Source organism: Rutidosis leptorrhynchoides, chromosome 3, assembly GCF_046630445.1.
Source record: "Rutidosis leptorrhynchoides isolate AG116_Rl617_1_P2 chromosome 3, CSIRO_AGI_Rlap_v1, whole genome shotgun sequence".
Taxonomy (NCBI): Eukaryota; Viridiplantae; Streptophyta; class Magnoliopsida; order Asterales; family Asteraceae; genus Rutidosis; species Rutidosis leptorrhynchoides.
Window position 1 is genome coordinate 436,593,603 of NC_092335.1, and position 26,637 is coordinate 436,620,239.

The following is a 26,637-nucleotide window of genomic DNA, read 5'->3' on the forward strand; positions in this document are numbered from 1 at the left end:
GTTTTTATTGTAATAAAATTTATAAATAGATATTTCTTTATTAACATTATTAAATTATTTATGAATGATATTTTATATGATATAAAATTAATTTGCAGTTTGTGCATAAATTTAACAAATTACGTTAATATAATATTATGTATATGCACGAGCTCATGTTGTCAATCGAAGTTAAATGGTTATTTGATAATCTTCAAATGTATGTCTGCTTTGCTTCGTTTGAAATTGTGATATAATGGAATTAGTTTGTACTAAAAATATATACAATTAGAAACGTACATAAATATTATTCTTAACGATCGGTGTTAAAATAGCTTTTTAGATGCTCATGTTAGGTGTTTTATAGATTATTTGTTAATTGAAGTTAAAATGATACCAACAGACGAACTCATAATCTATGCATTAGTATTTAATACTAATGTTTTCGATATAAATGTTATCAGTAATAAAGAATTTTTTATTGTAATTTTATTATACATTTAATAAGTATCAATATTAACATTATCGACTACTAATTTATATAAATGTCGTGCAACGCACGAGCTCATAAAACTAGTAACATGATATGAATGAACCGTGTTTTTCCATTACATAAAACAACATTTATTATTTATTGGTCTTTACAGATTAAATAATTTAACAAGTGAAAAAAAAAACAAAATAAAAATAGTAAGACAAATTGACAAATATAAGAATTAAGAGAATACATACATAGCATAGCAATATACTAAAAACAAAAAATAAAGTTAATTATTGTAGGCGTTTAAAAGTGATTTTCAAAGTCATGATTTTTATTATGTTTAAATCACATAATAAATTATTCATAGATCACACCACATCAACCCCTTCCTGCTATCTTCCAATTCGTACCAATAAAGACTCAGTCAACACACATTTTTCCCTTTATATAAACCTTGAACAATTATTATTCATAGAAAAAAAAAAACACACAACTTTAATCAACTTCATCACTTGATCTTCAAAACCCATAAAAATCTTCCAAATGGGTAAAATCTTAACCATACTTTTTTGTATTTTGATATCGAATTCGATCATTTCAAGTGCTCAAAATTGCGATACTTTCACGTTCACAAATAACGCAATATATGCATCATGTGTAACTTTACCCGTACAAAACGCCCATCTTCATTGGAACTACCATGCTAACAACGGAACTGTCGACGTGGCATACCGACACACCGGAGTTTCCACGTCAACATGGGTTGCATGGGGTTTGAACGTTGGTGGGTCAGGTATGGTTGGTACACAAGCACTTGTTGCTATACCAAATGCAAACGGGTCGGTTCAAGCTTATACTTCGTCCATAAATAGTTACACTACATCGTTACAACAAAGTCCGTTAAGTTTTAACGTGCCGGTGATCAGCGCTGATAGTGTTAATGGTGATGTGGTTATTTTTGCTACTTTGGTATTGCCTAGTGGAAGAACTAGTTTTACTCAAGTTTGGCAAAATGGTCCGGTTTCAAACGGGGTACCGGGTGCTCATAATATGGCTTCGGAGAACACTAATGCAGTTGGAACGGTGAATTTTGTCACCGGTCAGGTTGGTGCCGGCGGTGGGGTTGGTGGGTCAGTACGTCACCGGAGAAACGTAAGCCATATTTTTAAATAAATAGGAGTAATAAATAATTACATATATTCATGGGCGGTACATAGTGGAGACAGATAGGGGCATCCGGATGTCCAAAAAAAAAAAAAAAATAACACTAAAAAAAGTTTTTTATTATTGTTTATCCTCGCTATCAATAAAAATTTATAAATTTTTTTTTTCTTTCATCAGTATTCGGTTTCAAGTTCACACACACACACATATATATACACACACACACACACACATATATATATATATATATATATATATATATATATATATATATATAATTGATAAAAGGCTTAGGTTCTTTAAAACCTCACCTATTTCATTGAAAAACAAACAATAGAAAAACCTCACCTGTTAAAGGTTTTTTTTTAACAATTTTTTCTATTGTTTATGTAGTTTAAAAAAAAAAAAAAAAAAAAAAAAAAAAAAACAATAGAAAAAATTGTTAAAAAAAACCATCCAGGCCTAGCCTGGGTGGCCACCAGCACTTTCAGTGAAGGGGAGGTCTCGGGTTCAATCCTAAGGGGTGCCCGCATTTAATGACCAAACTGGAGAATGACTTACCTGGTAGCGGTGGAGGGCTGGCTTGCCGTTTACCCGGGGTTTACCTGCGGTGGGGGGGCCAATGTGCTCTGGCCCATAGTGGGTTCCTCGTAAAAAAAAAAAAAAAAAAAAAAAAAAACAATAGAAAAAATTGTTAAAAAAATTTAGTTGAAAAAAAATATTTAATGAACAAATAATGAAGAAAAGAGTGATACTGTTTAAGTTTATGTTATATTAAATTTTAATATGGATTTTTTTTTTTTTTTTTACAAAGTGGTAGGAAGCTTTATAAGATAGTGCAAGTGATGCTTTAAGATACAAGTTGATTAATTCAAATTTGTACACTTCTTCTTAATTTAAATTGTATTCTTTATAAAAGTAGAGCATGACTTTTAGAAGATTAAGTTAGTTGGCCGGTTTTTGTACTTAGTCTCATCTTATATAAAAAATATTCTGGCAAGTTTGAATATAGGGTATTTGCTTATGGTAAAAGTTTTGGATTTATTGGTGTAGATACTGGTTTTGAGAAGGTACTAGTGGTTGATATATACATGCCATAAATAAGTCATACTTTGGCTTAAAGATTAATAAATCTTGATAATGACATTAGTATATTTTTTTATCTTATCAATAATGACTCATGTTTAAACATTTGTCTTGATTGGAAATCTTTTTCAAAATTTCTAGAAGTGTGACATCCTGCTAATGTCAAGGCTAAGGCCTGTTAGGTTGAAATTATCATTCTGATATAGTGAAGATTTGGTAATTGGTAATTTGCATATGAGTATTATTTAAAATAATATATATATTCTTGGCTCACATACACTTTTTTGATCCGCACACACCAATTGAGTATTATTAGAAGAGTAAAAGGTTAAAATAGGTGTGTGAGGATCAAAAAAAGTGTGTGTGAGAATCATCCCCATTCTTAAATTGGAACTGTTCACTATAATATAGTTAACTATTTTGACGCCATGTTTGTTTTTGACTTAATGAACTTAATAGATTGAAACTTAAGATGGAGAGTAATAAAGGAGTGTTTGTTTTGAACTTATTAAATAAGACGTGTCTTAATACAAAATATTCAAATAAATGTGAATTTCCATATAGGTCCCGAATTTTTAGTAACTGCTATAGTAACCGCTCATGTAGATGGTTAATTTGGTAAATTCAATTATTCAGACGGTTATTCAGCACATAAAACAAACACTAGTTATTTATTTGTCACTTATTTATCACAGACGTCTTATTAATATTCAGACAAGAGAACTTAATAGGAAAAAAAACAAACGGGGCCTTAATGAAATAATAGTTCAAGTAAATCAAATGATCTAGAGTACTTAAGTAGGTTATACCACCTCTGTATTTCAATTAATTAATCAGTGTTCTGTTAATTTGACAGACTCATGGAGTATTAAACGCCGTTAGTTGGGGAATATTGATGCCAATGGGAGCCATGATTGCAAGATACTTGAAAGTATTCAAGGTGGCTCATCCTGCCTGGTTTTACATCCATGTTGCCTGCCAAATTACAGCCTACGGAGTCGGTGTTGCAGGATGGGGGACCGGACTCAAACTCGGTAGTGACTCAGTAGGTATCAAATACACTACTCACCGAAACCTTGGAATTGCCCTTTTCGCCCTTGGAACCCTACAGGTACTAAACCCCACCACCATCCTTTTCGGTATTGACTGGACGTAAAATTTGGATGTAACAATATGGGCGGGTCACATCGACCGGGACAAACCATGCCAATTTTTTTTAAGTTACGCCGGTTTGGGTTGACCAATTTGTATGAGTCATAACCCAAATTGACCCTCCTTGGTCAAAATTGCCACCTCTAATGTGAACAAGATAACCAGGAATTTTTTTCGACGGGTGTAAAATCTAAAAAAAAAAAAAAAAATTTAAAAACAAGAAAACGGACGTAAAACGTCAAATTTTAACATATAAATACATTAAACATAGAACGTTAACATATAGTTACACTAAAAAAAAATTGGATCCTCGAGGGTGGCTGACCCCGGCTGCCCCTTCTTAGCACCGCCCCTGAATGTGAATCAACTAAACATGAATGTGATTGTGAATGTGTACAGGTATTTGCACTTCTGTTGAGGCCGAAGCCCGATAACAAATATAGGAAGTACTGGAACATCTACCACGGGGGTGTAGGATACACAGTGATCGTCCTTGGCATCGTTAATGTGTTCAAAGGACTCGATATCTTGGACCCCGAGAAGAAATGGAAAAATGCGTACATTGGTGTACTCATAGCATTGGCAGCCATTGCAGGTTCATTGGAATCGTTTACTTGGTTCGTGGTTTTAAAGAGAAAGAAGGAAGACAAACAAACGGGGCCCGTTGGAAACGGTGCGTACACAGGCAACGGTCATGGTCACGGCCATGGTCACAGTCAGGTAGCATAGAGTTTTTTGAGGTTATATGATCTAATATTTTAGTAGAGTGATGTTTATAGTTTATGTTATTATTGAGGTTGGTTTATCATTTTAGGAGTTATATATATTCTTTTGTCATTTACACTTAGACATGGGTTGTAATATTTTTTGTTATATATATTGATCTATACTTGTTTGTATTGTTATATGCAATTATGTGTATCTTACATTATATTACTACCACAGAACCAAAACAGAATCTTGATCCATATGAATAAGTACTCAATAAAGAGTATGTTAATTACTAACACACTAATCTGATTCAAATGCAAAAATACAAAATGAATATGACACATGAGTTGTTTTTTGTCACCAAAACAGAACAGGTTTTTTTAAAAGCTATCCTTATGTTTTAGTACCTTTTTCAAAGGTGAAGTGAGTCAAGACCCGAAAGAGTGTGCTTCTATTTGCTACTAGTAAATTCACGATATCCCGACTCGATTAAGTATCTAAGTGGAAATGAGACAATAGTATGTACACTGTAAATTACATCGAAACTTCCAGGTTGTTTGTATGATCTACTCCGATTCTTACGAATCCAGGAACTTCATATCAACTCATTCAATATCTGGTTTATTTTATGTAATTAATAAATAGATATTAAATAATTTTTTAAGCATTTATAATTGGACCAAAAAAAAAAAAAAAAACCAAGTCAACCTATACATAAGTGCACGAGTCAAATGCAGATGAAGATGTGAACTGAAAGAAAATAGACCAAAATAGCATTTCGTTTAATGATGATGTTTAAAGATTGCAGCAACGCGTTATACTCAACGGAAAACTGCAACCGAACCTCTTAGTTAAGCATACCTGCCATAAGAATCAGCCAATCATAGTTGTTGTGAAGATATTCATGGACAGTTGCTTTATGTCTGGTTACAAGCACCTGGATTATGAATAATTTAACTAAAAGAATCAGCAATTAATCAGATAACATGAATTTCGTATTTACACAATATATGTAACCTTCATTACTTGATCTTAAATGTTTCTACTACATCTGATGATCTGTCAAAGTTCGGATCATGTTGATAGTGGAAGAATGTTTTCGTATTTAAGATATATTTGCAACAACCTGATGCCTAATGCGGTCTCTCAATATTGCACTATAGGATCAGTGCCGATTCTAGGATCATAACTCAATGGAGTCCCGAAATATTTTTCAGTACCAATTATATTAGATTGATATTTTAGTGATAGTTTACCTTAAAAAAAATTATAAATTCAAAAAATATATGGGATCCGAGTAGTATAATTTAGTTGTGTCTTATACAATTTAAAGGAAAAACTACATATTTAAAAAATATATGGGGTCATACATTTAAATTTAGTGGTGTTCTATACAATTTACCGAGTATTTTAAAATTTTCAAACTAGCGGTGTCCCGTGACCCCACGGGTTATAACATAGAATCGCCTCTGTATAGGATATTGCAGTTTTGGGGTCACCTTTTAATTTAATGTTCTTTAAATCAGAACACGAGTCCTTTAAGGCCATTGTTAAATTTTACTGTAATTTTTATACCTCTTATTTGATTAACAAAAATAATATTAAACATATTATTTATAAACAAAAAATCAAATTAACTGTCACATCAGCACTACACCAAACCTCACACCACCATTACTTCACATTTAAAATCCACATAGCACTACACCAAAACTCACACCACCATTACTTCACATTTAAAATCCACACTACCTAATCACCATTACTTCACATTTAAAATCCACACTACCTAATCAGCAAAAAAGTTCAAAGAAAACTCACGCCATCTACCCATCATCCCACACCATCTACCATAACCAACCATCTACCCATCATCCCACACCATCTACCATAACCATCTACCATAACAAATGGTCTAAGTGAATATATTTAATAAATCTATAGATAGGTTAATGGCATGGCCGGCCCAAAGGTGGTGCAACCCATTCATTTGAACGGGGCCCATGCTTTTAGGGGGCCCATTTATTTCACGGGCTCATACATGAAATGACCCGTTCTTATTGATTAAAAACGTTCCATATTAATTAATTTCGTTGCGAGGTTTTGACCTCTATATGAGACGTTTTTCAAAGACTACATTCATTTTAAAACAAACCATAACCTTTATTCCATCAATAAAGGTTTAAAAAGCTTTACGTAGATTATCAAATAATGATAATCTAAAATATCCTGTTTACACACGACTATTACATAATGGTTTACAATACAAATATGTTACAACGAAATAAGTTTCTTGAATGCAGTTTTTACACAATATCATACAAGCATGGACTCCAAATCTTGTCCTTATTTAAGTATGCGACAGCGGAAGCTCTTAATAATCACCTGAGAATAAACATGCTTAAAACGTCAACAAAAATGTTGGTGAGTTATAGGTTTAACCTATATATATCAAATCGTAACAATAGACCACAAGATTTCATATTTCAATATACATCCCATACATAGAGATAAAAATCATTCATATGGTGAACACCTGGTAACCGACATTAACAAGATGCATATATAGAATATCCCCATCATTCCGGGACACCCTTCGGATATGATATAAGTTTCGAAGTACTAAAGTATCCGGTACTTTGGATGGGGTTTGTTAGGCCCAATAGATCTATCTTTAGGATTCGCGTCAATTAGGGTGTCTGTTCCCTAATTCTTAGATTACCAGACTTAATAAAAAGGGGCATATTCGATTTCGATAATTCAACCATAGAATGTAGTTTCACGTACTTGTGTCTATTTTGTAAATCATTTATAAAACCTGCATGTATTCTCATCCCAAAAATATTAGATTTTAAAAGTGGGACTATAACTCACTTTCACAGATTTTTACTTCGTCGGGAAGTAAGACTTGGCCACTGATCGATTCACGAACCTATAACAAATATGTACATATATATCAAAGTATGTTCAAAATATATTTACAACACTTTTAATTCATTTTGATGTTTTAAGTTTATTAAGTTAGATGTCCTCGTTAGTAACCTACAACTAGTTGTCCACAGTTAGATGTACAGAAATAAATCGATATATATTATCTTGAATCAATCCACGACCCAGTGTATACACGTCTCAGGCTAGATCACAACTCAAAGTATATATATTTTTGGAATCAACCTCAACCATGTATAGCTAACTCCAACATTACTGCATATAGAGTGTCTATGGTTGTTCCAAATAATATATATACATGGGTCGATATGATATGTCAAAACATTTGCATACGTGTCTATGGTATCCCAAGATTACATAATATATTAGAATACATGTATAATACAATATAAGTTAGCTAGGATATGATTTGTATAGAATTGTTAATATTTTCCGTAGCTACAAAAATAAAAAATATCCAATCTTGTTTTACCCATAACTTCTTCATTTTAAATCCGTTTTGAGTGAATCAAATTGCTATGGTTTCATATTGAACTCTATTTTATGAATATAAACAGAAAAATTATAGGTTTATAGTCGGAAATATAAGTTACAAGTCATTTTTGTAAGAGGTAGTCATTTCAGTCGAAAGAACGACGTCTTGATGACCATTTTTAAAAAACATACTTCCACTTTGAGTTTAACCATGATTTTTGGATATAGTTTCATGTTCATAAGAAAAATCATTTTCCCAGAAGAACAACTTTTAAATCAAAGTTTATCATAGTTTTTAATTATCAAACCCAAAACAGCCCGCGGTGTTACTACGACGGCGTATGTCCAGTTTTACGGTATTTTTCGTGTTTCCAGGTTTTAAATCATTTAGTTAGCATATCATATATATATATATATATATATATATATATATATATAGAACATGTGTTTAGTTGATTTTAAAAGTCAAGTTAGAAGGATTAACTTTTGTTTGCGAACAAGTTTAGAATTAACTAAACTATGTTCTAGTGATTTCAAGTTTAAACCTTCGAATAAGATAGCTTTATATGTATGAATCGAATGATGTTATGAACATCATTACTACCTCAAGTTTTGTGGATAAACTTACTGGAAAAGAGACAAATGGATCTAGCTTCAAAGGATCTTGGATGGCTTGAAAGTTCTTGAAGTAGAATCATGACACGAAAACAAGTTCAAGTAAGATTTTCACTCGAAATAAGATTGTTATAGTTATAGAAATTGAATCAAAGTTTGAATATGAGTATTACCTTATATTAGAAAGATATCTTACTGTAAATAAGAAAGATTTCTTGAGGTTGGATGATCACTCTACAAGATTGGAAGTAAGCTAGCAAACTTGGAAGTATTCTTGATTTTATGAAACTAGAACTTGTAGAATTTATGAAGAACACTTAGAACTTGAAGATAGAACTTGAGATAGATCAATTAGATGAAGAAAATTGAAGAATGAAAGTGTTTTTAGGTATTTTTGGTCGTTGGTGTATGGATTAGATATAAAGGATATGTAATTTTGTTTTCATGTAAATAAGTCATGAATGATTACTCAATTTTTTGTAATTTTATGAGATATTTCATGCTAGTTTCCAAATGATGGTTCCCACATGTGTTAGGTGACTCACATGGGCTGCTAAGAGCTGATCATTGGAGTGTATATACTAATAGTACATACATCTAAAAGCTGTGTATTGTACGAGTACGAATACGGGTGCATACGAGTAGAATTGTTGATGAAACTGAACGAGGATGTAATTGTAAGCATTTTTGTTAAGTAGAAGTATTTTGATAAGTGTCTTGAAGTCTTTCAAAAGTTTATGAATACATATTAAAACACTACATGTGTATACATTTTAACTGAGTCGTTAAGTCATCGTTAGTCGTTACATGTAAGTGTTGTTTTGAAACCTTTAGGTTTACGATCTTGTTAAATGTTGTTAACCCAATGTTTATAATATCAAATGAGATTTTAAATTATTATATTATCATGATATTATGATGTACGAATATCTCTTAATATGATATATATACATTAAATGTCGTTACAACGATAATCGTTACATATATGTCTCGTTTCAAAATCATTAAGTTAGTAGTCTTGTTTTTACAAATGAAGTTCATTGTTAATATACTTAATGATATGTTTACTTATCATAATATCATTTTAACTATATATATAACCATATATATGTCATCATATAGTTTTTACAAGTCTTAACAAGTTTGATTGCTTAACATGTTGGAAACACTTAATCATGTAAATAACAATTTCATTTAATATATATATAAACATGGAAAAGTTTGGGTCACTACAGTACCTACCCGTTAAATAAATTTCGTCCCGAAATTTTAAGCAGTTGGAGGTGTTGACGTATCTTTTGGAAATAAATTCGGGTATTTCTTCTTCATCTGATCTTCTCGTTCCCATGTGAACTCGGGTCCTCTACGAACATTCCATCGAACCTTAACAATTGGTATCTTGTTTTGCTTAAGTCTTTTAACCTCACGATCCATTATTTCGACGGGTTCTTCGATGAATTGAAGTTTTTCGTTGATTTGGATTTCATCTAACGGAATAGTGAGATCTTCTTTAGCAAAACATTTCTTCAAATTCGAGACGTGGAAAGTGTTATGTACAGCCGCGAGTTGTTGAGGTAACTCAAGTCGGTAAGCTACTGGTCCGACACGATCAATAATCTTGAATGGTCCGATATACCTTGGATTTAATTTCCCTCGTTTACCAAATCGAACAACGCCTTTCCAAGGTGAAACTTTAAGCATGACCATCTCTCCAATTTCAAATTCTATATCTTTTCTTTTAATGTCAGCGTAGCTCTTTTGTCGACTTTGGGCGGTTTTCAACCGTTGTTGAATTTGGATGATCTTCTCGGTAGTTTCTTGTATTATCTCCGGACCCTTAATCTGTCTATCCCCCACTTCACTCCAACAAATCGGAGACCTGCACTTTCTACCATAAAGTGCTTCAAACGGCTCCATCTCAATGCTTGAATGGTAGCTGTTGTTGTAGGAAAATTCTGCTAACGGTAGATGTCGATCCCAACTGTTTCCGAAATTAATAACACATGCTCGTAGCATGTCTTCAAGCGTTTGTATCGTCCTTTCGCTCTGCCCATCAGTTTATGGATGATAGGCAGTACTCATGTCTAGACGAGTTCCTAATGCTTGCTGTAATGTCTGCCAGAATCTTGAAATAAATCTGCCATCCCTATCAGAGATAATAGAGATTGGTATTCCATGTCTGGAGATGACTTCCTTCAAATACAGTCGTGCTAACTTCTCCATCTTGTCATCTTCTCTTGTTGGCAGGAAGTGTGCTGATTTGGTGAGACGATCAACTATTACCCAAATAGTATCAAAACCACTTGCAGTCCTTGGCAATTTAGTGATGAAATCCATGGTAATGTTTACCCATTTCTATTCCGGGATTTCGGGTTGTTGAAGTAGACCTGATGGTTTCTGATGCTCAGCTTTGACCTTAGAACACCTCAAATATTCTCCTACGTATTTAGCAACATCGGCTTTCATACCCGGCCACCAAAAATGTTTCTTGAGATCCTTGTACATCTTCCCCGTTCCAGGATGTATTGAGTATCTGGTTTTATGAGTTTCTCTAAGTACCATTTCTCTCATATCTCCAAATTTTGGTACCCAAATCCTTTCAGCCCTATACCGGGTTCCGTCTTCCCGAATATTAAGATGCTTCTCCGATCCTTTGGGTATTTCATCCTTTAAATTTCTCTCTTTTAAAACTCCTTGTTGCGCCTCCTTTATTTGAGTAGTAAGGTTATTGTGAATCATTATATTCATAGATTTTACTCGAATGGGTTCTCTGTCCTTCCTGCTCAAGGCGTTGGCTACCACATTTGTCTTTCCCGGGTGGTAACGAATCTCAAAGTCGTAATCATTCAACAATTCAATCCACCTACGCTGCCTCATATTCAGTTGTTTCTGATTAAATATGTGTTGAAGACTTTTGTGATCGGTATATATAATACTTTTGACCCCATATAAGTAGTGCCTCCAAGTCTTTAATGCAAAAACAACCGCGCCTAATTTCAAATCATGCGTCGTATAATTTTGTTCTTGAATCTTCAATTGTCTAGACGCATAAGCAATCACCTTCGTTCGTTGCATTAATACACAACCGAGACCTTGCTTTGATGCATCACAATAAATCACAAAATCATCATTCCCTTCAGGCAATGACAATATAGGTGTCGTAGTTAGCTTTTTCTTCAATAACTGAAACGCTTTCTCTTGTTCATCCTTCCATTCAAATTTCTTCCCTTTATACGTTAATGCAGTCAAGAGTTTTGCTATTCTGGAAAAGTCTTGGATGAACCTTCTGTAGTAACCAGCTAGTCCTAAAAACTAGCGTATGTGTTTCGGAGTTTTCGGGGTTTCCCACTTTTCAACAGTTTCTATCTTTGCCGGATCCACCTTAATACCTTCTTTGTTCACTATGTGACCGAGGAATTGAACTTCTTCCAACCAAAATGCACACTTTGAAAACTTAGCGTACAATTCTTCCTTCCTCAATACTTCTAACACCTTTCTCAAATGTTCACCGTGTTCTTGGTCATTCTTTGAGTAAATAAGTATGTCATCAATGAAAACAATGACAAACTTGTCAAGGTATGGTCCACACACTCGGTTCATAAGGTCCATGAACACAGCTGGTGCATTAGTTAAACCAAACGGCATGACCATAAACTCGTAATGACCGTAACGTGTTCTGAAAGCAGTCTTTGGAATATCATCTTCTTTCACCCGCATTTGATGATACCCGGAACGTAAGTCAATCTTTGAATAAACAGACGAGCCTTGTAGTTGATCAAATAAGTCGTCAATTCTCGGTAGTGGGTAGCGGTTCTTGATGGTAAGTTTGTTCAACTCTCGGTAGTCGATACACAACCTGAATGTACCATCTTTCTTCTTAACAAACAAAACAGGAGCTCCCCACGGTGATGTGCTTGGTCGAATGAAACCACGCTCTAAAAATTCTTGTAATTGGCTTTGCAGTTCTTTCATCTCGCTGGGTGCGAGTCTGTAAGGAGCACGAGCTATTGGTGCAGCTCCTGGTACAAGATCTATTTGAAATTCAACGGATCGATGTGGGGGTAATCCCGGTAATTCTTTCGGAAATACATCGGGAAATTCTTTTGCTACGGGAACATCATTGATGCTCTTTTCTTCAGTTTGTACTTTCTCGACGTGTGCTAGAACAGCATAGCAACCTTTTCTTATTAGTTTTTGTGCCTTCAAATTACTAATAAGATGTAGCTTCGTGTTGCCCTTTTCTCCGTACACCATTAAGGGTTTTCCTTTTTCTCGTATAATGCGAATTGCATTTTTGTAACAAACGATCTCTGCTTTCACTTCTTTCAACCAGTCCATACCGATTATCACATCAAAACTCCCTAACTCTACTGGTATCAAGTCAATCTTAAATATTTCACTAACCAGTTTAATTTCTCGATTCCGACATATATTATCTGCTGAAATTAATTTACCATTTGCTAATTCGAGTAAAAATTTACTATCCAAATGCGTCAATGGACAACTTAATTTAGCACAAAAATCTCTACTCATATAGCTTATATCCGCACCCGAATCAAATAAAACGTAAGCAGATTTATTGTCAATAAGAAACGTACCCGTAACAAGCTCCGGGTCTTCCTGTGCCTCTATCGCATTAATATTGAAAACTCTTCCGTGGCCTTGTCCATTCGTATTCTCCTGGTTCGGGCAATTTCTAATAATGTGGCCCGGTTTTCCACATTTATAACAAACTACATTGGCATAACTTGCTCCGACACTACTTGCTCCGCCATTACTCGTTCTGACACTATTTGTTCCTTTCGTTCTGTTAACCCCTGGTCCGTAGACCTCACACTTCGCCGCGCTATGACCATTTTGTTTTACACTTGTTGCAAAATTTGGTGCAGAACCCCGAGTGATACTTTTCACACCTTTGGCATAGCTGCTTCTGATTGTTGTTGTTGTTGTTGCAGTTGTTATTGTTGTTGGAATGATTGTTGTAGTTGTTGTTGTTGTTGTTGTTGTTTTGCCGTTTGTTGTAGTTGCGATTGATGTTGCGATTGTTGGGATAGTTGTTGTTGTTTTGGTGACTCTTATCACCGTTTTCCTCCCACTTTCTTTTGACTAGCTTCACGTTAGCCTCTTCTGCCGCCTGTTCTTTAATTCTTCCCTCAATCTGGTTCACTAGTTTGTGAGCCATTCTACATGCCTTTTGTATGGAGGCATGCTCGTGTGAACTTATATCTTCTTGGATTCTCTCCAGTAACCCTTTCACAAACGCGTCGATCTTCTCTTCCTCATCTTCGAATGCTCTCGAACACAATAGGCACAATTCTGTGAATCGTCTTTCGTACGAAGTAATATCGAATCCCTGTGTTCGTAACCCTCTAAGTTCTGACTTGAGCTTATTGACCTTGGTTCTAGGACGGTACTTCTCGTTCATCAAGTGCTTGAATGCTGACCACGGTAGCGCGTAAGCAGCATCTTGTCCCACTTGCTCTAGATAGATATTCCACCATGTTAAAGCAATACCTGTGAAGGTATGCGTAGCGTACTTCACTTTGTCTCCTTCAGCACACTTACTTATGGCAAAGACCGATTCAACTTTCTCGGTCCACCGTTTCAATCCGATTGGTCCTTCGGTCCCATCAAATTCTGAAGGTTTGCAGGTAGTGAATTCTTTGTAGGAGCATCCTACACGATTTCTTGCGCCGTTGGCTGTATTGCTAGATTCAGAGTTATTGTTGGTATGTAACGCGGCCTGTACTGCGGCTATGTTTGAAGCAAGAAAGGCACGAAATTCCTCTTCGCTCATATTCAAGGTGTGTCGAGTAGTCGGTGCCATTTCCTTCAAAATAGTCAAATGAAATGAGTTAATCATATAGAATATCAAGAGTAGTCAATAGTATTTCGTAGCGTAATATGAACTTATTTATAAAAGCTCTTTCTTCATATTAGTGTTTTATACTCTTTAATTCGGGTAGTACCTACCCGTTAAGTTCATATTTAGTAGCTAACATACCATTTCAACTACTACAATTCTATATGAAAAACTAATCACAACCAAAAAAAAATTATCATATTCAAACCTTTATACAATAACTTGCAAACTTACAATACCGCTATTTTACATATAGCATGAAATATAGCACATAAAACTTTGATACAAAGTAGTTGCGAAGATAATTCTAGTTAATAAATAAGGCGTTCAGCAAAGGCAATAAAGACACGTAATTCATACGTCCAGAAACAAGTCATACATTCTGGTTTTACTAATACCACTTCCCATCCTTGGTTTTGTGGAACATAACCGTTGTGACTGATAGTAAGACAATGTGTTGTAACGTCGTCAAAAGAATGAAGGTTACGTAATGACCAACAGTCTCGTAATAACCTAAAAACCTCATTTCTTACCCCAATTACCGACTCCGTCACTTGTGGGAATGTTTTGTTTAATAGTTGTAGCCCGATGTTCTTTTTCTCACTTTGGTGAGAAGCGAACATTACTAACCCGTAAGCATAACATGCTTCTTTATGTTGCATGTTAGCCGCTTTTTCTAAATCACGAAGTCCTATATTCGGATATATTGAGTCAAAATAATTTCTTAACCCGTTGCGTAAAATAGCATTTGGGTTCCCCGCAATATATGCGTCAAAGTAAACACATCGTAACCTATGGATTTCCCAATGTGATATCCCCTATCTTTTGAACGAAAGCCTTTTATATACCAAGGCATTCTTGGAATGTTCTTCGAATGTCTTACAAACTGATCTCGCCTTAAATATTTGTGCCGAGGAATTCTGACCGACTCTAGACAAGATTTCATCAATCATGTCTCCGGGTAGATCTCTTAAAATATTGAGTTGTCTATCCATTTTGTGTTTTTATACTGTAAAATAGACAAGAGTTAGATTCATAAAAAAATACTTATTAATACAAGCAATTTTTACATATATCATAAAGCATAAGCACACTATATTACATATATTACACCACACGAATACAACTATCTTATTCCGACTCGCTCGTTTCTTCTTCTTCGGTTTTGGTTCGTTTTGCCAAGTTTCTAGGGATATATGATGTTCCCCTAATACGAGCAGTCATTTTCCACATTAGTTTAGAAAAACCTGGTGGTTTAGAGTTTCCCGGGTTATTGTCACAACTTAAGAAATACGGGTGTTGACGATACATATAAAGTTCATCGGGTTTGGAATCAAATTTCTCTATTTTTATGCCCTTTCCCTTATTGTTCTCTTTTGCCTTATTAAATTGTGTTGGGGTAATTTCTATAACATCATCGGAATCCTTGTCGGGATCCGATTCATCGGAGAATTGGTAATCCTCCCAATACTTTGCTTCCTTGGCGGAAACACCATTGACCATAATTAACTTTGGTCGGTTGGTTGAGGATTTTCTTCTACTTAACCGTTTTATTATTTCCCCCACTGGTTCTATTTCTTCTTCCGGTTCCGATTCTTCTTCTGGTTCCGACTCTTCTTCCGGTTCAGACTCTTCTTCCGGTTCCTCTTCGGGAACTTGTGAATCAGTCCACGAATCATTCCAATTTACATTTGACTCTTCATTATTATTAGGTGAGTCAATGGGACTTGTTCTAGAGGTAGACATCTATCACATAATATCAAACACGTTAAGAGATTAATATATCACATAATATTCACATGTTAAAAATATATAGTTTCCAACAAAATTTGTTAAGCAATCATTTTTCAAGTAAACACGGTCGAAGTCCAGACTCACCAATGCATCCTAACAAACTCGATAAGACACACTAATGGAAAATTCTGGTTCTCTAAGACCAACGTTCGGATACCAACTGAAATGTCCCGTTCTTATTGATTAAAAACGTTCCATATTAATTGATTTCGTTGCGAGGTTTTGACCTCTATATGAGACGTTTTTCAAAGACTGCATTCATTTTAAAACAAATCATAACCTTTATTCCATCAATAAAGGTTTAAAAAGCTTTACGTAGATTATCAAATAATGATAATCTAAAATATCCTGTTTACACACGACTATTACATAATGGTTTACAATACAAATATGTTACAACGAAATAAGTTTCTTGAATGCAGTTTTTACACAATATCATACAAGCATGGACTCCAAATCTTGTCCTTATTTAAGTATGCGACAGCGGAAGCTCTTAATAATCACCTGAGAATAAACATGCTTAAAACGTCAACAAAAATGTTGGTGACTTATAGGTTTAACCTATATATATCAAATTGTAACAATAGACCACAAGATTTCATATTTCAATATACATCCCATACATAGAGATAAAAATCATTCATATGGTGAACACCTGGTAACCGACATTAACAAGATGCATATATAAGAATATCCCCATCATTCCGGGACACCCTTCGGATATGATATAAGTTTCGAAGTACTAAAGCATCCGGTACTTTGGATGGGGTTTGTTAGGCCCAATAGATCTATCTTTAGGATTCGCGTCAATTAGGGTGTCTGTTCCCTAATTCTTAGATTACCAGACTTAATAAAAAGGGGCATATTCGATTTCGATAATTCAACCATAGAATGTAGTTTCACGTACTTGTGTCTATTTTGTAAATCATTTATAAAACCTGCATGTATTCTCATCCCAAAAATATTAGATTTTAAAAGTGGGACTATAACTCACTTTCACGGATTTTTACTTCGTCGGGAAGTAAGACTTGGCCACTGATTGATTCACGAACCTATAACAAATATGTACATATATATCAAAGTATGTTCAAAATATATTTACAACACTTTTAATACATTTTGATGTTTTAAGTTTATTAAGTCAGCTGTCCTCGTTAGTAACCTACAACTAGTTGTCCACAGTTAGATGTACAGAAATAAATCGATATATATTATCTTGAATCAATCCACAACCCAGTGTATACACGTCTCAGGCTAGATCACAACTCAAAGTATATATATTTTTGGAATCAACCTCAACCCTGTATAGCTAACTCCAACATTACTGCATATAGAGTGTCTATGGTTGTTCCAAATAATATATATACATGGGTCGATATGATATGTCAAAACATTTGCATACATGTCTATGGTATCCCAAGATTACATAATATATTAGAATACATGTGTAATACAATATAAGTTAGCTAGGATATGATTTGTATAGAATTGTTAATATTTCCCGTAGCTACAAAAATAAAAAATATCCAATCTTGTTTTACCCATAACTTATTCATTTTAAATCCGTTTTGAGTGAATCAAATTGCTATGGTTTCATATTGAAATCTATTTTATGAATCTAAACAGAAAAAATATAGGTTTATAGTCGGAAATATAAGTTACAAGTCGTTTTTGTAAGAGGTAGTCATTTCAGTCGAAAGAACGACGTCTTGATGACCATTTTAAAAAACATACTTCCACTTTGAGTTTAACCATGATTTTTGGATATAGTTTCATGTTCATAAGAAAAATCATTTTCCCAGAAGAACAACTTTTAAATCAAAGTTTATCATAGTTTTTAATTATCAAACCCAAAACAGCCCGCGGTGTTACTACGACGGCGTATGTCCAGTTTTACGGTGTTTTTCGTGTTTCCAGGTTTTAAATCATTAAGTTAGCATATCATATATATATAGTACATGTATTTAGTTGATTTTAAAAGTCAAGTTAGAAGGATTAACTTTTGTTTGCGAACAAGTTTAGAATTAACTAAACTATGTTCTAGTGATTTCAAGTTTAAACCTTCGAATAAGATAGCTTTATATGTATGAATCGAATGATGTTATGAACATCATTACTACCTCAAGTTTTGTGGATAAACCTACTGGAAAAGAGACAAATGGATCTAGCTTCAAAGGATCTTGGATGACTTGAAAGTTCTTGAAGTAGAATCATGACACGAAAACAAGTTCAAGTAAGATTTCCACTCGAAATAAGATTGTTATAGTTATAGAAATTGAATCAAAGTTTGAATATGAGTATTACCTTATATTAGAAAGATATCTTACTGTAAATAAGAAAGATTTCTTGAGGTTGGATGATCACTGATGTTTTAGCAGAGTAGTATATAAAATAGCTTATATTTTTACAGGAAATACTATTAAATACGATACAATTTTACACAAGATATTTATTTATTTAGAGAATGGATATACTTAAACCTTGCTACAACACTTATAGGCAGTATACCTAATCGTACAGTAGTGTAGTTTTTAGTAAGTCCGGTTCGTTCCACAGGGAATCTTTTTAAACAAAGTTTAACGCTATATTAGTTTACTTTTATAAAAATACAAATATATATATAAGTAATATTATTATTATAAAAGGGGGGTTTTTACCGTTTAATGACCGGTTTGTCGATTTTAAAACTTTAGTCGCAGTTAAAACCAAATGTAAAATAATAAATAAATGCAAGACTTAATTTAAAGCGTAAAGTAAATAACGATAATGAAATTGTGAATAATAAAAGTGCGATAAAATAAACTTGCGATAATTAAAAAGTACGATAATTAAAAGTGCAATTAAATACAATAACAATAAAAATGCGATAATTAGAAGTGCAATTAAATATAAAATAAAGGAAATTAAATATGAAATAAAAGAATTATGCTTATTTAAACTTCCGTAATCATGATGTTTGACGTGTTGATTTTAGTTTTATGCCCATGGGTTAATTGTCCTTTGTCCTGGATTATTTAATATGTCCATACGGATTTTGTCCATAATAGTCCATCAGTCATAAATATAAAGAGCGAAAGCCTTCGTCAAATTATTCTTATTCCCGAAGTCAAATATTCCAACTAATTGGGGATTCGAATTGTAACAAGGTTTTAATACTTTGTTTAATGAATACACCAGGTTATCGACTGCGTGTAAACCAAGGTTTTACTACTTTGTTAACAATTACACCAATTACCCTTGAATGTAATTCACCCCTGTTTCAACAAGTCTATTAACTATTAATCCAGTTCTGTATCCGGTAAAATGAATAATTATTGGTATTTATAGATCTCCCGCCCACCGTACCCAGTCAAGCGTATGTGGTTAAATATAAATACGTCGAATTATAAGTTTGTATATTAAATTAACAAGGTATTGTTTAGTTAATATAAAACCCATTAATAGCTCATAGTCTAATTTCCACAAGTGTCGTTCTTTTATCCAAGCCCCAATTATGGTATAAAGCTCAATTACCCAATTTTAGTAATTAGCCCAACATCATGATTACTTCGGATTAAATAAGCATAATAATAACTTAGCTACGAGACATTAAATTAAAAAGGTTGAACATAACTTACAATGATTAAAAATAGCGTAGCGTTACACGGACAGAATTTCGACTTACACCCTTACAATATTCGCTAACATACCTTATTATTAGGATTTAAAATTAAAATTAAAATTAAAATATAAATTATAAATATATATTACGTATATATTGAGAGAAGAAGGAAAAAAAGATGATTTTTGCGATCAGAATTCGTTTGCTTTTATAGGGATTTTCAGAGTTTGGGGCTCCGCGACTCGCGGCCCTTTTGGCCTTCAAACTCCGCGAGTCGCGGAGTTTGCTTTCACAGCTCACACAAGTTTGGCTCTTTGTTTGTCGACGATTTATTTTATAAATATAATATATATATAATTAATATAATTAATTATATATTATATTATATTTATATATATAATTAACTTGTAATTTTTAGTCCGTTGCGTCGATCGTTGAGAGTTGATTCTGGTCCCGGTTCCGGATTTTCGAACGTCCTTGCGTACAATTTAATATCTTGTACTTTGCATTTTGAATCTTGTACTCTTGTAATTTCGAGACGTTTCTTATCAATAATTGGAACCTCTTTGATTGTCTTTTGTACTTTTGAGCTTTTTGGTCGTTTGCGTCTTCAATTCGTCGAATTTGTCTTTTGTCTTCACCTTTTATTATTTAAACGAATATCACTTTTAAATAGAACAATTGCAACTAAAAGCTTGTCTTTCTTGAGGAATAATTCTATGAAATATATGTTCGTTTTTAGCATTATCAATCACTCTACAAGATTGGAAGTAAGCTAGCAAACTTGGAAGTATTCTTGATTTTATGAAACTAGAACTTGTAGAATTTATGAAGAACACTTAGAACTTGAAGATAGAACTTGAGAGAGATCAATTAGATGAAGAAAATTGAAGAATGAAAGTGTTTGTAGGTGTTTTTGGTCGTTGGTGTATGGATTAGATATAAAGGATATGTAATTTTGTTTTCATGTAAATAAGTCATGAATGATTACTCAATTTTTTGTAATTTTATGAGATATTTCATGCTAGTTGCCAAATGATGGTTCCCACATGTGTTAGGTGACTCACATGGGCTGCTAAGAGCTGATCATTGGAGTGTATATACCAATAGTACATACATCTAAAAGCTGTGTATTGTACGAGTACGAATACTGGTGCATACGAATAGAATTGTTGATGAAACTGAACGAGGATGTAATTGTAAGAATTTTTGTTAAGTAGAAGTATTTTGATAAGTGTCTTGAAGTCTTTAAAAAGTGTATGAATACATATTAAAACACTACATGTATGTACATTTTAACTGAGTCGTTAAGTCATCGTTAGTCGTTACATGTAAGTGTTGTTTTGAAACCTTTAGGTTAACGATCTTGTTAAATGTTGTTAACCCAATGTTTATAATATCAAATGAGATTTTAAATTATTATATTATCATGATATTATGATGTACGAATATCTCTTAATATGATATATATATACATTAAATGTCGTTACAACGATAATCGTTACATATATGTCTCGTTTCAAAATCATTAAGTTAGTAGTCTTGTTTTTACAAATGAAGTTCATTGTTAATATACTTAATGATATGTTTACTTATCATAATATAATTTTAACTATATATATAACCATATATATGTCATCATATAGTTTTTACAAGTTTTAACGTTCGTGAATCACCGGTCAACTTGGGTGGTCAATTGTCTATATGAAACCAATTTCAATTAATCGAGTCTTAACAAATTTGATTGCTTAACATGTTGAAAACACTTAATCATGTAAATAACAATTTCATTTAATATATATATAAACATGGAAAAGTTCGGGTCACTACAATACATATACATATAGTCTTGGGAAATTCGCCCAAATACACTATTTTTTAAACTTTTATTCCAAAATACACTTTCGGGAAAAAAAATTGTCTATTTACCCCGTTAGGTCGACCACTCAGTGGGTCGACTACCCCTTTACCCGGTCGACCACTTTAGTTTTCAAGGTAGTCGACCTCCATTCTTCATTGTTGTTGGTCGATTACTTCAGTTATATGGTCGACCTAAGGGTCGACCGAATTGTAGGCCTAAACTCGGTCGACTAACATAGTCGACCATAGTTGCTTTGTAGTCAACCGATAAGTTGGTCGACTAATCATAAAAACATACTACTAGTGGATAAGATATATCAGATAAGATTATTGCGAATTTAGATAAGGTTTTTATTTAAGTTTACTGTGTTAGCAATGTACCTTCAATGTACCTTGGAGATTTATTTACCATTATGTGTTGTGTTGTGTTATGTTACCATCCAATTTAGTGAAATAAACTTTAATTTGAACAACAAATATTATATATTATCTCATACTACATTTATGGATTACACAACAAATAACACAACTTACAGACATATAACATACAAGACAGTTAAACAGAAAACATACGAACACACATACCTAACATTCATGACTGTTAAACACATTTTAAACACAAAGAAGAAGCTAATCATCACTCAAATTGTAAGTGGAGCCAAATTGTGTTGAGCATGAGTCTTCACGTTTTCCTTTACCCTTGCCCTTTGCCTTTGTTTTTGAGTTACACTTGGACTTTTGTTTACCTTCAGAAAGATCATAATGTGCGGTGCAAGTTGATCTAGTATGTCCATATTCCAAGCAACGACTGCATTTTCTTTTAGATTTGAAATTGTCTTTGTCCTCTCCTTGGGACGGTATACGAGCAGTACTCTTCGGTCTACCCGATTGTCGCTTTGTAACTAATGGCGGTAGGACGGTTTGTAGGTGTCCTGGATCTATCCATTTAGAAATATGATCTAGCGGATTAATATCTTCCATGTATGCCGACTTGTACGTTTCAGTGTGGAAATACTTCTGAATGTGTGTAGTAACGTTACGTAGGACAAAATACCTTGCTACTGCCATTACATGTCCACAGGGTATACCAGAAAACTGCCATTGTTTACATGTGCAAGTTTTATCTTGTAGATTGACTTTACCGCCTTTTTTCATATCCAATACCTCAAACTTGCTCTTGTTGACGGATATGTTGTTGTAGGTTTTGTATCATAGAATGGAGTTTTAAAATCATTGTCTTGTGGATGCCTCTAGAAACTATATTACGTATATATTGAGAGAAGAAGGAAAAAAAGATGATTTTTGCGATCAAAATTCGTTTGCTTTTATAGGGATTTTCAGAGTTTGGGGCTCCGCGACTCGCGGCCCTTTTGGCCTTCAAACTCCGCGAGTCGCGGAGTTTGTAAATACAGCTCACCAGCTTTTGGTTCTTTGTTTGTCGACGATTTATTTTATAAATATAATATATATAATTAATATAATTAATTATATATTATATTATATTTATATATATAATTAACTTGTAATTTTTAGTCCGTTGCGTCGAGCGTTGAGAGTTGATTCTGGTCCCGGTTCCGGATTTTCGAACGTCCTTGCGTACAATTTAATATCTTGTACTTTGCGTTTTGAATCTTGTACTCTTGTAATTTCGAGACGTTTCTTATCAATAATTGGAACCTCTTTGATTGTCTTTTTTACTTTTGAGCTTTTTGGTCGTTTGTGTCTTCAATTCGTCGAATCTGTCTTTTGTCTTCACCTTTTATTATTTAAACGAATATCACTTTTAAATAGAACAATTGCAACTAAAAGCTTGTCTTTCTTGAGGAATAATGCTATGAAATATATGTTCGTTTTTAGCATTATCAAATATTCCCACACTTGAGCGTTGCTTGTCCTCAAGCAATATCGTCTTGAAATACTAGAATCACTTCTTTATTCTTCACACTTTGTACATCAGTGATTTCTATACGGCGGTATAAACAATGGTAGTAACGATATGGTTTACAATCCCACATGACTATAAAAATTTAGATCCATTAAGGAAATTGGATCTTTATGAAAACATTTGATCTTTTGAAAATTAAATCTAGTTTTTACCCTAGATAAGTTTTCCGGAATAACCCTTTACCGGTGTTTGCAAATTATTTTTGTGGGTTTGGTGGGTTTCATATTTGAAAATTTTAGCTCAAAACTTGCGGTTTTGTGTCACCCACTTGTTAACCTTGTATTTGGAAAGCAACACGTCCAGTTTACTTGTCCCGTATATTACCTTTCGGTAAACTACCGTCCGATTGTAAAGGAAAGCGTTGAACAAGCAATTGTTAAGGCAATGTCCCCTGACATGCTTTTAATTATGGTCTGTAACGTCGCAATTACTATCCTTGGTAGGAGCAATAGTAAAGCTCACCCTTATAATTTTTCGGTCTGGCACAAGGTCCTGTCTCCGACCATGCTATGCAACCACCGTTCTTACGGTTGACACCCGATTTGGTTCAGGTGACCTAATGAATTCCAGGTGAATTCCTAGGATTTTACGTTCAATGGTAATGAACGCATTGAAAATAGGTTTTCAGAAAACAAATCGGTTTTAATTTGATCAAAATATTTTCTCGTTCAAGCTCGAGTTTAGATATCATCGAATTCCATGAGTTTGTAATTCTCAATCTTTAAGGTCAATCTCAAGGATTGAGTAATATCAGGCTTAAAAGCTGATTTTTGATCTTTTAAGGAGATTATCCTTTCTGGGGATCTGATTCATTAGTCTTATCAAGCTAATTTGCATGGTGCCCCCCTATTGTACGAGATAAATCCTTTTCATGGTTAGGATAAATCTGACCACTTGGCGACCCTGTTTAATGCTGAGGTCCGTGGATTTCCTGCTGATTTTAGTGATGACTTTTCTAGATTTTTCGTCAACCTACAGCTGGTCTGGACGACAACTTCTTGATCTAAATCAAGAAGCGCGTGTCTTTTTCGGAAGACTTTACTTCCTTTTAATGATGTAATTGATTCATCTTGTAGATCCATCTCTTCTTTTCTTTCATCGGGTAAAACAGTTTAGTTTAGTCCAAAGCAAAAGTATTTTCAGTTATTTGTTACAGATATATGTGACATATGTTTAAGATAACTTGGTAAATTTTCCCACACTTGGCTTTTATTTTCCTTTTTATCGTCCTCTATTCCATTTTAAATGAATTTTAACATTTTGGTTTGTTTCTCAATTTATGTCCTTTCCGAGGTTACAATAATTTCGGTGTTAAAACCTAGTTTTATCGTTCATAAATATGTATAAACATGATTTTGAGTTCATTTAATTGAAAATTTTGAAAAATTTTACTAGAATTGGGTAGTCAGTATATAAGACTAGGGCTGTTCTTTATTATCAGAGAGCACTAGATTCTAATACAACTACTGCTTTACTAGTATATTTAATGGTAACCAAGTGTTTAAGATAGAAATTATAAAATTCGAAAGAATTTAACCCCTTCCCACACTTAAGATCTTGCAATGCCCTCATTTGCAAGAAATCAGTAACAATTTAAATTATTGAGGGTGATTTGTGTGAAAATGATTAAATTTTTACCAAAGTTTCCAAATATATTGGCGTTTGTTTGCTGAATGATAAATGGTGCACATCATTTGTTCATTCCGTCTTGTTGTTATTTCACATATATTTTGCATCTTGTCGTCAAAATTAGTTGCTTTTGCTGAACTTAATGCCAGTCTTTGAAAATGCGTTGTTTTACCCTGTTGTGTACATAAGATAAACTGCAAACATATATACATATTTTTGAAGTTTGGTATATTACCCCACATTCAAAAATTATTAAAATCTAAGAATAAAAGTTAGAAAATTATAAAAACTATTACAATATTAACATAAGTATTAAACGTATCAACATTACAAATTACAAAATAAATAAAACTAACTAGACTAGGGATGATACTGGTACCAATAGGGGTTCCAAGCATAACCATAGGTGCTATAAAATGCTTCGACAGGGTTATACGTAGGATACGGTGGTTGCATCTCTATAGACCAGGGAGGGAATATGGGTTTTGGTGTAGGAATATAGTTTCTACCTATATGTTGGCAATGAGCTATGATTTGGTTTTGATGAACTTGCCAATCTTCAAATGCTCTCTGTCTAGCATTTTCGTACTCCTGTGAAGCTATAAACCTTTTCATTTCTTGCATTTCATTTCCCCCTCCTACATTACCTTGCTGTTGGTTTCTCTCAACCTGTGGATGTCTACCATGGTATTGTACTGCGGTGTTATTTCGCCTCTTCAAAACTTTCGCACCATGGTATACATTTAAACCTATAATATCGCGGGGTTCTGGTTCTTCGACTAATAATCCCCCCCGACTTATATCCATACCGAGATATTCAGCAATCAAAGTAATAAAAATACCACCTCCTATTATGCTATGCGGTCTCATCCCCCTAACCATAGCTGATAAATAATAACCCACACAATAAGGTATACTTACAGCGCTTTGTGGGTCTCGAATACACATATGGTAAAACAAATCCTGTTCATTTACCTTTTCCTTGTTCTTACCTCTTTGTGTAATCGAATTAGCTAAAAACCTATGAATCACTCTTAATTCAGCTCTATCTATATCCAAATAAGAGTAATTTCCCCCTTTAAATCGGTGATGGCTTGTCATTTGACTCCATACACCGTGTGTATCAAAATTTTCATCTATCTTTCTACCATTTAGTATCAACCCTCTACAATCGGCAGATGCTAACTCCTCAGGCGTATATATACGTAAAGCCTGAGCCATGTCTAGTAAAGACATGTAGTGCATCGAACCTCCTAACAAAAATCTAATAAAAGATCGATCGGTTAAACTAGCTACCCGATCATTTAATTCTATACTACATAACAATTCTTCAC

The 26,637-nt window shown here is 33.7% G+C and overlaps 1 protein-coding gene across 1 annotated transcript; it reads left to right on the forward strand.

The window, feature by feature from the left end:
- Window positions 1-930: 930 nt before the first annotated feature.
- LOC139897900 (cytochrome b561 and DOMON domain-containing protein At5g35735-like) lies at window positions 931-4,774 on the forward strand. Its single transcript, XM_071880612.1, has 3 exons — window positions 931-1,612; window positions 3,567-3,821; window positions 4,262-4,774. The coding sequence occupies exons 1-3, from the start codon at window positions 1,004-1,006 to the stop codon at window positions 4,589-4,591; spliced, it is 1,194 nt and encodes a 397-aa protein (XP_071736713.1). The 5' UTR covers window positions 931-1,003; the 3' UTR covers window positions 4,592-4,774.
- Window positions 4,775-26,637: the final 21,863 nt, after the last annotated feature.

Coding starts and splice junctions, on each gene's coding strand:
- LOC139897900 (XM_071880612.1), top strand. CDS start 1,004: ATGGGTAAAATCTTAACCATACTTTTTTGTATTTTGATATCGAATTCG. Junction 1,613..3,566: donor CAGTACGTCACCGGAGAAAC/GTAAGCCATATT, acceptor TTAATTTGACAG/ACTCATGGAGTATTAAACGC. Junction 3,822..4,261: donor TCGCCCTTGGAACCCTACAG/GTACTAAACCCC, acceptor GAATGTGTACAG/GTATTTGCACTTCTGTTGAG.